The sequence below is a fragment of the Carcharhinus amblyrhynchos genome, chromosome 4 (genome assembly GCF_965287045.1).
Source record: "Carcharhinus amblyrhynchos chromosome 4, sCarAmb.v2.hapA, whole genome shotgun sequence".
In the NCBI taxonomy this organism is placed as follows: Eukaryota; Metazoa; Chordata; class Chondrichthyes; order Carcharhiniformes; family Carcharhinidae; genus Carcharhinus; species Carcharhinus amblyrhynchos.
The window spans coordinates 74,500,474-74,513,930 of record NC_137327.1 but is presented as its reverse complement, the minus strand read 5'-3'; the positions used below and the strand labels follow the sequence as shown (position 1 = coordinate 74,513,930).

General features: G+C 45.7%; 2 protein-coding genes across 2 annotated transcripts in view; both read right to left on the bottom strand.

Moving 5' to 3' along the window:
- The window catches only part of LOC145342449 (sodium- and chloride-dependent neutral and basic amino acid transporter B(0+)-like), an 81,118-nt gene extending 80,141 nt beyond the window's left edge, over positions 1 to 977 (bottom strand). Inside the window, exon 1 of the mRNA XM_080188012.1 lies at positions 903 to 977. Coding sequence (XP_080044138.1) covers positions 903 to 977 — 75 coding nt within the window. The remainder of the gene's footprint in view (positions 1 to 902) is intronic.
- A 486-nt stretch (positions 978 to 1,463) lies between these two features.
- The window catches only part of LOC145342448 (sodium- and chloride-dependent neutral and basic amino acid transporter B(0+)-like), a 77,330-nt gene continuing 65,336 nt past the window's right edge, over positions 1,464 to 13,457 (bottom strand). Inside the window, exons 12-15 of the mRNA XM_080188010.1 lie at positions 11,897 to 11,996; positions 6,345 to 6,454; positions 5,927 to 6,097; positions 1,464 to 1,686 (exon numbers count right to left, since the gene is read on the bottom strand). Of these exons, the coding sequence (XP_080044136.1) occupies positions 1,567 to 1,686; positions 5,927 to 6,097; positions 6,345 to 6,454; positions 11,897 to 11,996 (501 nt within the window). The 3' untranslated portion in view covers positions 1,464 to 1,566. The remainder of the gene's footprint in view (positions 1,687 to 5,926; positions 6,098 to 6,344; positions 6,455 to 11,896; positions 11,997 to 13,457) is intronic.

Here is a 13,457-nt window from a genome sequence, read left to right as displayed (position 1 = left end):
TTAGTTCCATCCCTAATTTACTGTATCTCCGCAGGATTGGGACATTATTTCCCTCATTGAGTCACTGGTACTCCCAGAACTAGGAGGACACATGTAACTTGTTGAAATTATTACATCCCTAATGAGTTAGAGAGTGGATTGTAATATAGAGGCAATATCCTTACTAGTGTCCTGGGATGCTATGGTTAGAGGTATTAATGGAGTAAACGTGGGGTAACGGGGATAGGACCTGGGTGGGATTGTTGTCGGTGCAGACTCGATGGGCCGAATGGCCTCCTTCTGTATTGTAAAGTTTCTATGATAAAATTGCAAGTAAAATCAGGGATGAAGGAAATTATTGTTCTGCCAAATGGGCAGTCTGTTAGCAGCTCCATAAAAAATGGATCTAAGCAGTTTAATGAATTAATTTAGTTGCATGAATTTTTTTAGGTTATGTATAGGCTTTGTTCTTCAACCTCCAAGAATTATCAATGCATTAAATAAGAGCTTTTGAGAGATATCTGTAGCTTAAAATGTGTATCTGAGACAAACAAATCTGTAACTCTTAAACAATGAAATTAAAAGGAATGATTTTAGCCCCTCAAAGTGGGTGTGTTTGGTTTAGCAGATTTGGATAAAATCTGAAATAGAAACTGAACTGATTTTGAGCTCATTCATTCCTACTTTTTAAGGGACGGAAAAGGGGGCTGGTGACCAATATAGTCTACAGATGACTTTACTTAAATATTTTAATGAGGCCACATGCCTTAATTTCAACAATGATTCAATTTTTAACCACAGTTTGGATAGAGTACCCTGGACTCAACAATCACCTTTACAATACTGTTTGGGCACCATGAGGAATCGATGCATTCCTCAGGATTAACAAGCTTACTAGAAAATCACCCTGTGATCTCTCTCACCTTTCCTTCCTCCATCGTAATTAGGCCTGCCACCATTAGTTGGTACCCACTCCCTCCCTGGATGACCTGCTCCATGATCAATCCTAATGCCCATACTAATTCTACTGATTCTTGGCATGTTGCCATCTTGTGCTGCAGGCTTTCCCACCTGACAGGCAGTCAGCTGGTCACCCAAGCTATGCATGCACAGAAAAATATTTAAAGATATCTTGCAGTTAAGAACTATATTGGAGAAATCCATGCCTGAGGGCTTTTTGTTCCTAAATTGGCCCCATCGCTACCTCCTGCGCCACTCCTTCCAAGCCTTTAAGTACCTTCTGTAAGGTAATATCAGGACCATAGTCTTTCAATTTCCCCTTAAGTTCTATACAGACAAAAATATTTTTAAAAGTTAAACTTAAAAGGGATATTTTTTATGAATGTGTGCTTCCAGCATAGAGCCTTGCTGATTGGGAGTGCACAGTGGGAATTCAGCCAAGTTGCTCCACATGACTGCCAATGGAATACATTCCTCAAACGATCCATACTGGCAAAGCAGCACAATTATGCAATTTTAAATTCAACCAATGTTTTGAAAGATATGCTCAAACATTTCCAGTTATTTTAAAACAACATATTATTTCTTAAAATTCTTTGACTTTGAACTTGAACTGAAAAATGTCCCCTAAAGTTTTTCCATTTCGGGGATAATAGATTGTGTAGAATCTGTGCTATATCTTTCTCCTCTGTGTTGTTTCAGGTATGGGCCCCAGTCTATAGTTGGCTTGGAGGCTGCAACAACTTTCTGTAAAAAGAAAATTTACATTACCAACAAATTATGGTTTATTTCTAGCCATCATTAATGCTGTTCTAGAAAAACAACCTTGATTCAAATCAGACTGATACCGGGCATGATTTACCCATTTGTACGCTAAGTGCACCCGCTAGTGAAAAAATGGGAGAGTTTGTCGCTGGTGGTGGCAGCAGCTGTGAGTTGGGATTCACCTACTTTAATCATTTAAATATATGCCCCGAAATCCATGCTCAAAGCGATGCCCCCTTTCCCCCACAGCCAAAAATTTGACCTCCCCACTGACCAAGGAGGCACCACAAAGAGGGTCATTCTCCACTACCACTTAAGGAATGAGTCACCCTCCTTCTTCACACCACGCAGGCATGAGATTACTTAATCCCCGTTAGACCTTCAGCCACTCCCTCAGACCCTCCTCTGATGCGCCAATATTGCACTACCCCCAGCACTGACACCCACGCACAGATACCGTACCCTGGCGCATTGGACCCTGAGCGTGGGGGTGGGGGGTGGGTCAAAGAGGTAAATCTGTTGCCCATGTACCCCTCCAATACTTGTCAAGCTGCAGAGGGTGGATGGGGCTTGGTGCCAGGGTTTAACCTCAGCATTCTCCCCCTTGATAGATGTTTCGTGGCTGGACTACCTTTCCCAGCCCTGCAAAACCTGAATTTCACTCTTGGCATGGGAATTTTAGGCATCCCTCTGATCAAAGTCTTCATTCCAATCTGTGGACTGTGAAAATTTTGAAGTGGGTTGTCACTTTAATCTTCATGTCCTCTAGGCACCTGGTTTCTAAATTCCAGCATGACTCCATTCAGCAGAAGGGATTCTCCTTTCTCTTTTTCAGGAACTGCAGATGCGAGAAGGCCCCTTTCAAGTCCTCTGACTGACAAAAGTCAGTCACTTTCATTGGGGTGAGAATTCCCTTCTCCACAGCTGCTCATTCAGACCCATTCTTTTAACACATTCTTCGTAAGAAGCTAAAAGCCTTAGAAATCTCTTCAAACCCTTTGAAAAGCCTTGGGGGTGATCTTACCTTCTCGTCTCACCAGTCGATGGGTGGGGCGAACCAATAAGAATGAGAGACAAGTGAAAAATTGGGTTTGCACCTGGTTTCTCATCTATTGCAATCTTAATGGGCTCAGATATTCAGCAAGATCAACCTCATGCCCAAAAAGAACATGACGCTGATTATATTTAAATTCTGATTTAAATATTATTGCCTGAGCAGCCTTGCCAGTGAACGTACTCACTGATGAGGATGACATATGGTTCCTGTCAATGGGGATTTGTCACAATGGCCTCGCCAACAGGACCGGAGGCCATTGAGACCCGTAGGGGGGATGGAGACGGGGGGCAATGTCCCTTGTTAGTGTCATCCAAGCAATGCAACCATGGCAACCTGACATTGCCCACTGGGCACCCTGACTGCCAGTGTGGCACGCTGACATTGCTCTTGGGCACTGGGTAATGCCAAGAGAGCAGGGCCTGTATGGGGGCAGGGCATAAGGGGATGCACAATCTGCAACTGGGATTGACCAGAGGGGCGGCGATTGACTGGAGCGGACCAATGGGGGTGGGGGAAGTGCAATCAGTCAGCCGGTGGGTGAGTGGGGGAACCAATCGACCACGGAGACCAGCCATCGCCGGGGTGCAGTGAGGTTGATCAGCATGGAGGCTGTTGATCACAGGGGGGAGGGGAAGAAGCGGACGATAAACAGGGGGGGGAAGGTGACTGACAGATCTCTGTGCTGTTGTAGATCAGAGAGATCTGTGCATGCATGATTGTGTCCACTACTGTCAGATGCCAGCTTTCTGGAGAGTTTGGACCCTGTCTCCTCCCTTTAATGGTGGGAAACAGGTTTAGCATTATGTTTTGAACAGAATGGCAAAAGATTTTACTTATGACCTTGTCAAAAAAAAACATATGAAACTCTCCTGTTTTCATGCTGATTTGGGACTTCAAATGTTTTTGGTAAGATGCCCTTCTCCTCCCTCCCACCTTGTTACTATTCAATTTCAGTCCACTCCTTTTAATTCTCTTTTGATTGACAGCTTAATGGTTTTTAGACAGCATGAAGTCAGCTTTGTTTGTCCATCGTTCCCTTCAAGGTTGCATGTATCTCAAGTACCCTTGCCCACCCCACCCCCCCCATCCCCAATTGTTCCAAACTGCAATGTTTATACTAAAGAGGAACTGAAAAGCATTTAGCTGCTTTTGAAGTTGCCTGCAACTGCTTGGGTCTGTACTCGGAGTTTAGAAGGCTGAGGGGGGATCTTATAGAGACATTTAAGGTAATGAAGGGGATAGATAGGGTAGAGGTAGAGAGGTTCTTCTCATTTAGAAAGGATAGCAGAACTAGAGGACACAGCCTCAAAATAAGGCGGGGGGCAGTTTCGATCGGAGTTGAGGAGGAACTTCTTCACTCAAAGGGTGGTGAGTCTCTGGAATTCTCTGCCCATTAAAGTGATGGAGGCTACCTCGCTGAATATATTTAAGTCACGGGTAGATAGGTTTCTGTTAGACAAGGGAATTAAGGGTTATGGGGAGAAAGCGGGAAAGTGGAACTGATCCACTTCAGATCAGCCATGATCTTGTTGAACGGCGGGGCAGGCTCGAAGGACTAGATGGCCTCCTCCTACTCCTATTTCTTATGTTCACAGCTTCAAGTATATTAATCACATTTAAAATGTTTTGGATTGGGACCGGTCCATGCATTTAAATGCTTTCAGAAATTACTGAATATGAACTATGTTTAATGCACTGAATGTCTTAGTGGCAATATGCTGTACCGATGTAACTTAGGACCATGACTCAATGGTAGTGTTATCAGTTGAAGCCTCACTCTATAGATTTTAGTATATACCTAGCTTGCAATTCAGTACAATATTAAACAATTAGGAGGCAGAGAGTGGGGGTCAATGGGTGCTATTCGGATTGGCGGATGGTGACTAGTGGAGTGTCCCAGGGGTCGGTGCTGGGGCCTCAGCTATTTACCATTTATATAGATGATCTGGAGGAGGGAACCGAGCGTAGGGTGTCGAAATTTGCTGATGACACCAAGATTGGTGGAACGGCAAATTGTGCGGAGGGTGTGGAGAGTCTACAGAAGGATCTAGATAGGCTGGGCGAATGGGCCAGGAAATGGCAAATGGAATTTAATGTTGGCAAGTGCGAGGTGGTCCACTTTGGTAGGAATAATGGTAGGAAGGATTATTACTTACGTGGTGAAAAACTGCAGCAGGCGACGGTGCAGAGGGACCTAGGGGTCCTTGTGCATGAGTCGCAAAAACCCAGCTTGCAGGTGCAGCAGGTGGTCAGGAAGGCGAATGGGATGCTGGCCTTCACAGCGAGGGGGATTGAATATAAAAGTAGGGAGGTCTTGCTGCGGCTGTATAGGGCATTGGTGAGGCCGCAGCTGGAGTACTGTGTGCAGTTTTGGGCGCCGTACTTACGCAAGGATATTTTGGCCTTGGAGGGAGTGCAGAGGAGGTTTACTAGGCTGATGCCGGAGTTGAGGGGGTTGAGCTATGAGGAGAGGCTGAATAAACTAGGCTTGTACTTGTTAGAGTTTAGAAGAGTGAGGGGAGATCTCATTGAGACGTATAAGATGATGAATGGGATGGATAGGATAGAGGTGGAGAGACTCTTCCCGCTCAGAAAGGATAGTAGGACTAGGGGGGCACAGCCTCAAGATAAAGGGGGGGCAGTTTAGAACGGAGTTGAGGAGGAACTTCTTCACTCAAAGGGTGGTGAATCTCTGGAATTCTCTGCCCGTTGAAGTGGTGGAGGCTACCTCGCTAAATATTTTTAAGACACGGGTTGATGGGTTTTTGATAAGAGAGGGGATTAAGGGTTATGGGGAGAGGGCGGGAATGTGGAACTGAGCCACGACAGATCAGCCATGATCTTATTGAATGGTGGGGCAGGCTCGAAGGGCTAGATGGCCTACTCCTGCTCCTATTTCTTATGTTCATTGTCAAAATTGCTGTTTTTTTGATGGGGCATCAAACTGAACACCTGTGTATCCTTACACATGAAAGTAAAAATGTCATGGATCGATTCCATTTGGTGCTTTGGCAAATCTTACTAAAAAGTAGTGTACATGTGAGTGAATAAGTGACAGAATGTTAGCAGATGTTCTTTAGAAATTGTAACTAAGGCACAATTTTTTTAGGCTTATTTTCCACAAACCACAATATCACATGGACGTCGGCACCTCAAAAGTATTACCTGCCACAAGTTGGAACCCTTAGCCTGGACAATTTTCACGATGGCTATAATGGGGATCCATATCATGGAGAAGATGATTATACACCAGCCAAGTGTTGTTGCCCAGACAGGGTACTCATCAGGTCCATATGCTGGAGGTCCGAATGTTGCTAAGGACCAGATTAAGATTATCTAAATGAAATAATTATATAAGATTAGATCAGAAACAGATGAGAGACTATCTGCAGCTTGATTATTTTCCGTTTAAATCTCTATTTAGAAGATGCAAGGCAATATTCTCCAGTCTCGTCTGTCCTTCCCCTGGTGCCAGCGAAAACAGAGACCTTGATGCTCTGCCAAAACTCCATTCACTGCAGTGGCAGCAGAGTAACCCAGCCGTGAGTGTGATCAGAGGATTCCAACAGTAATATCTCCTTACCAGCAGCAAAACTGGGGAGATAATAAGCCAACACGCTCTCCACCACAGCCAGAAAAGCCAATTCTTTTCCCCAATCATCATCTCTATGTCCTTAATGAATCTGTTTGTCCCTATGAACAAGAAAACAGAAAGACACAATCACTTGGTTTGTCCTATCTTTAGGCAGCAGGTCTGTAGAATGTATGAGCATATGAATCAGGAGTTGATATAAGCCATTCCACTCCTTGATGCCTGATCAGCATTCTACAAGATTATGGTTGATGAGACTGTGGCCTCAACTCCACACTCTTGCCTACCACCAATATCCTTTGACTCCCTCGTCAGTGAAGAATTTATCTACCTCTGCCTTAAAAAATATTCAACTAACCCTGCCATCACTGTTCTGAGGAAGAAAGTTCCGAAGACTAATGAGCCATTGAGGAGAAAGAAATTCTCCTCATTTCAGTCTTGAGTAGCAGAGCCCCTATTTTTAAATGGTGTCCTCTAGTTCTATTGAGATTCACCTTTCACTAATGAACAGGTTAAAGCAGAGAAGGAATCATTCAGGGGTTTCAAACAGGCTGAGTATGGCCTCGCTAATACCAAAACGGTAAAATCGAGCCTGAGGTTGACAGGCCTTTCTACGTCCTGCCCCTTGCCTGCTCCAATTCTCGTAGCAGGTGGGGCAGAAAAATTACGGCCCCTGTAACTAATCTGATTATCATTGAAAGCAGAATATTTCCACAAATCCTGATGTCACTCTAGGAAAGGCTCATATTTCAGATCTGTGCTGAGATGGACATGGATCCCTGTTATCATAATGGGGGAGGATGTACAACTAAAGTGAGTGTTCTATCCTGTGCAGAAGAATAGAAAGTGGATTCCACAGATATCAGGAGTGCTCTGAAGCAGTACCTGAGCTGTTGTTTCACTTACCTTGAAGATTGGAAGAAATTGGTAACTGACCATGTCAAGTGGTAAACAGTTATACAACTCAGGTTTAAACAACATTCCAATTATAAGAACATAAGAAATAGGAGCAGGAGTAGGCCATCTAGCCCTTCGAGCCTGCCCCGCCATTCAATAAGATCATGGCTGATCTGTCGTGTCTCAGTTCCACCTTCCCGCCCTCTCCCCATAACCCTTAATCCCCTTGCCTATCAAAAACCTATCAACCCGCGTCTTAAGTATAATTAGCAAGGCAGCCTCCACCACTTCAACGGGCAGAGAATTCCAGAGATTCACCACCCTTTGAGTGAAGAAGTTCCTCCTCAACTCCGTTCTAAACCGCCCCCCCTTTATCTTGAGGCTGTGCCCTCTAGTCCTACTGTCCTTTCTGAGCGGGAAGAGCCTCTCCACCTCTATCCTATCCATCCCATTCATCATCTTATATGTCTCAATGAGATCTCCCCTCATTCTTCTAAATTCTAACGAGTAGAAGCCTAGTTTATTCAGCCTCTCCTCATAGTTCAACCCCCTCAACTCCGGTATCAGCCTAGTGAACCTCCTCTGCACTCCTTCCAAGGCCAAAATATCCTTGGTAAGTGCGGCGACCAAAACTGCACACAGTACTCCAGCTACGGCCTCACCAGTGCCCTCTACAATTGCAGCAAGACCTCCCTACTTTTATATTCAATCCCCCTCGTGATGAAGGCCAGCATCCCATTCATCTTCCTGACCACCTGCTGCACCTGCAGGCTGGGTTTTTGCGACTCATGCACAAGGACCCCGAGGTCCCTCTGCACCGTCGCATGCTGCAGTTTTTCGCCATGTAAGTAATAGTCCTTCCTACCATTATTCCTACCAAAGTGGACAACTTCACACTTGCCAACATTAAATTCCATTTGCCAGTTCCTGGCCCATTCGCCCATCCCATTTAGATCCCTCTGCAGACTTTCCACACCCTCCGCACAATTTGCCGTTCCACCAATCTTGGTGTCATCAGCAAATTTCGACACCATACACTCAGTTCCTTCCTCCAGATCATCTATATAAATGGTAAATAGCTGAGGCCCCAGCACCGACCCCTGGGACACTCCACTAGTCACCAACTGCCAATCCGAATAGCACCCATTGACCCCCACTCTCTGCCTCCTATTTGACAGTCAATCCCCTATCCACGCTAACACCCTATCCCCAACTCCATGCCCCCTGACCTTCTGTAATAACCTCTCGTGCGGCACCTTATCAAACGCCTTCTGAAAATCAAGAAACACCACATCCACCGGCTCTCCTCTATCCACCGCCCTAGACACATCCTCATAGAACTCCAATAAATTCGTCAGACACAACTTCCCCTTAACAAAACCATGCTGCGTCTGCTCTATCAAACAATTCTCCTCAAGATGCCTCGCTATTTTCTCCTTGATCACAGCTTCTAACATTTTACCTATAATAGACGTTAAACTAACCGGCCTATAATTCCCTGCCTTTTGCCTGCCACCCTTCTTAAACAACGGCATAACATTAGCCGTTTTCCAATCTTCTGGCACTTCCCCGGAATCCAGCGACGTTTGGAAAATAATCACCAAGGCATCCACTATCACCTCCGCCATTTCTTTCAGAACCCTTGGATGCATTCCATCCGGTCCTGGGGACTTGTCCACAATCAGTCCCTCCAGTCTTTCGAGCATTGCCTCTCTAGTAACAATAATGTCATTCAGGCCCTCCACTCCTACCATCTTTCCATCGCTAACACTCGGCAAATTATTCATGTCCTCCTCTGTGAAGACCGAAACAAAAAAGTTATTCAAGGCCTCAGCCATTTCCCCGTCCCCTACCACTAAGTCCCCCCTCTCATCCTCTAAGGGTCCAACGTTCACCCTAGTCAGCCTCTTCCTTTTTATATATTTATAACAACTCTTACTAACCTTTTTTATATTAAGCGCTAGCCCACCTTCATAGTTTATCCTACCCTTCTTTATCAACTTCTTCGTCATTCTTTGTTGATATTTAAACCTCTCCCAATTCTCTTCTCGCCCACTACTCTTAGCTACTCTAAACGCATCTGCTTTTAATTTAACACTTTACCTCCTTCGTTATGCACGGCTGATTATCTCTCCTCCTATGATCCTTTTTAACCATCGGAATAAATTTCTGCTGAGCACCAAGAATGATCTCCTTAAAGATCCTCCACTGTTCCTCAGCAGACCTACCTTCCAATGCGCTCCTCCAATCAACATTCGCCAATTCCTCTCTCATCCTATCGTACTCCCCTCTGTTCAAACAAAGGACACATGTTCGGGAACCCACTTTCTCCTCCTCCTCCATCTGCACCAGAAACTCCTCCATACAATGATCACTCTTCCCAAGAGGATCCTTCACCACAAGGTCCCTAATTCTACCCGCCTCATTACATAGCACCAGATCCAAGATAGCTTGCTCCCTCGTCGGCTCCAACACAAACTGTTCAAGGAAACTATCCCGGCAGCATTCCAAGAACTCTTCCTCAAGCCCACCGCGTCCAACATGGGTCGGCCAATCAATATGTAGATTGAAATCCCCCATAATTATCGCCGTTCCATTCCTGCACGCCGCATTTATTTGCGCGTTAACAGCCCGCCCCACCTCCAGATCATTATTTGGGGACCTATAGACGACACCCACCAGCGTCTTCCTCCCTTTGCTGTTCCTAATCTCCACCCACAACGATTCCACTTTCTGCTCTTTGGCTTCTACATCATCCCTTACTACCACCCTGATGCTATCCTTAATCAGCAGAGCTACGCCCCCCTTTTTCCTCCCGCCTATCCTTCCTAAACACTTGATACCCCTGGACATTCAGCTCCCAGTCCCTGTCACCTTGCAGCCACGTCTCTGTAATGGCCACCAGATCATATCCATTTGTGCTGACCTGCGCCACCAGCTCATTCACTTTATTCCGAATGCTTCGTGCATTCAGATAAAGTGCCTTCATCCCAGCCTTCACCTGTACCCTATTTGCCGGAACGCCACCAACCTTAGTCACGCCCCCTACTCCCTTTATTTATTGGGACATCGTTGGCCTCTTCCCTTACCTGTACCCTCTCCTTTACGTTCGACCCTGTAATTTCACCTACCCCCCCCCCCACCCCAATTTAGTTTAAAGCCCTATCTACAGTCCTATCTACACGATTTGCCAGGACTCTGGTCCCAGCACGGTTCAGACCAACCCCATCCCACCTGAACAGGTCCCACCTACCCCAATACTAGTGCCAACGCCCCATAAATTCAAACCCATTCCTCCCACACCAATCCCTGAGCCACCCATTCACTTCCTTAATCTTATCAACCCTACGCCCGTCTGCACACGGTTCAGGCAGTAGTCCAGAGACAACCACCTTGTCGGTTCTACTTTTTAATTCCATTCCCAGCTTTTCATACTCCCTCCCCAGATCCTCAGTTCGCATTTTGCCTACGTCGTTGGCACCCACATGTACCACAACGACTGGGTTCTCACCCTCCCACTCCCGGTTCCTCTGCAGCCCAGATGCGACATCCTGGACCCGAGCACCAAGCAGACAACACACCCTTCTGTGCACTTTGTCATTGTGACAAAGGACAGTGTCAATACCCTTAACCACACTATCCCCAATTGCTACTACGTTCCTTTTCACCTTCTCTTTGCCTATGTCCTGTGTCTGCATCACTGTACCGTATGCAGTTTGCTCACCAACCTTACAGCCCTCGCTCTTGTCCACACTGGAAGCAAGAACCTCAAACCTGTTATGCAGATTGAGAGGCTGAGGCATTTGGTCCCCACCCTCCTTCCTCCGGTCCCCACCCTCCTTCCTCCGGTCCCCACCCTCCTTCCTCCTCTCAGCAGCCCCTTCCTGTTCCTGACCCTTAGAGTTAGCCAGTCTGGGGTGGGGGGGGGGGGGGGGGGTGGATGTCCCTTGCATCCCATTATCAATGGCACCCTCCCTCCCCCTGATGAGCCTCAGTGTCTGTAGCTCAGAGGCCAGCTCATCCACTTTGAGCTGGAGCTCCTCCAGCAACCTGCACTTACTGCAGACATGGTCACTGAGAAGGACCCTGGGGTCCACCAGCTCCCACATCATACAGAAACAGCACATCACATGCCCCTCCATTATTCCCTGTAGTAATACTGAACAACGATTTCAACGCAAACTTACCTGGCCCTTTTCTCCAAAGCCCTTTGATCCTAAGCCCTAGTAGCTCACTCTGCTGCCCACTCCGACGCTGCCCGCTGTCTACACCAGGCCTCCTTTTAAACCTGGCGCTGTTTAAAAGCCTGCTTACCCACAAATCCCTGCTATCCACTCCCTTTGAATTCTTATCAATTAGTCAGAAAATGGCTACAACAAATTTTACCCCAACAAAGCCAATTGCATGCCAACAAGCAAAAGGGAACTTTTGGCTGAAGAATGCCGAAGACATTTTCTACCTCATAATTTTGGATCTAAATGGGGAAGGATTTGACAACTAATGACAGCACCTTAATTTTCAGTCAACTTAGAAGATGAAATCAGTATCATTGTAGCCTATTAATTCGTCCTATTTCTTTTGAACAGATGAAGACCCAATGAAATTTTTAACTATTTTTGCTTCAGTGCTTTTCCTACTGCACGTACCATATATCCAACTTACACCAATGAGTTCCGTGACACCAGTGACAAGAAGTCCCCAACCAGAAGAGAAATGGTCAATTAAATTGATCCAGTAAATCCCAGCCTGAAAAGAAAGGAAATATTAGAAAGAAGCCTATAAGAGAAAGCTGTAAAACTCTTCAAAATAAAATTGCTCTGGACAAGAAAAAGCAACATTCTTCTCAACCCATAACCACCCAACCCAAAATTATACAATTTTAGAGACACTGGATAAAATGTTTATTTGCATGAAGGGGAGGGTTAGGAAGCAGGCAGACTTGTAATATCCTGCTACTGGCTGGCGTGTTGGTCTTGGGCCATTTTCATTCAGGCAAGATCATTGAATCATTGAATACAGTGCAAAAGGAGACCATTTGGCCCATCGAGCTTGCACCGACAGCAATTGCACCCAGGGCCTTTCCTATCCCCGTAACCATACACACTTACCCTCTCAATCCCCCTGACATTAAAGGAGAATTTATTATGGCCAATCAACCTAACCTGCACATATTCGGACTTTGAGAGGAAACCCTTGCAGACACAGGGAGAATGTGCAAACTCCACACAGTCACTTGAGGCCAGAATTGATTCTGGGTCCCTGGTGCTGTAAGGCAGCAGTGCTAACCACTGTGCCACCATGTTGCCCATAAATTGGGAACTGGTGATAGCTAAGTGCTGCAATTGGGCCAATTAAAGGGCGCAAAGGCAAATCTGCAAACCTTTCTAGTTGTCACGTAGGCCACCCACTGAGGATGAAACAAGGCCAAGAAATGGAGGCAGCTTTCAAGCAGCAGAATGCTGTGACTTTGGCAGCACCACATTCTGCTAGAAAACACCACCATTCACTCAACATTACACAGATTAGCAGCCTCAGCTGCTGGATGTCCAGTTGCACTGACATCTCTCCACAATGACAACCTGTTAGTTGTGGCCTTTTTGAATTTAAAAATGCATAAAACATCTTCAAACGGCACACCCATTTTGAGGGGCATTCTCTCATTCCTATCTATATCATTGGAACAACCTCTGAACCCTGGGCTACTGATATTCACGCGCCATTGGAACTCTTATTGACCCGCCTTCCCCCTCCCCAACCTCAGGAACCTGCCCACCATTCTAAATTGGATGATGAGCACACACTGGCAACTAATTAGTCTGCTCATTAAAAATTGGGTTGGATGTCAGATGGTTAAGGAATGCAGAGTCTGGCCTCCAGAACAAAATTCAGCTAACTCTGTCAAACCCATTTCTGCAGTTCCAAGTAAGTGTTTTGCTGTGCATCTCTTCACATGTATAATGCAAAACCCACGACCATCACCAAGTGAGATTATTTGCATCAGCTTCTGGACAAGGTCCTTCATTCCACCTGGACAAGAGTTATTAAAAATAGCAGAAATCATCAATATTGGCAGTTATGATTTTTGGTAGTTACCAATATATTGGCTCTGAACCACATCAACAAATCTATCCAGTGTTTTGAAATTGGTGCTAATAATATACTTTGTGCTGTCACTATGCTTAAGACAGAAAATCTAGCAGGACTTTG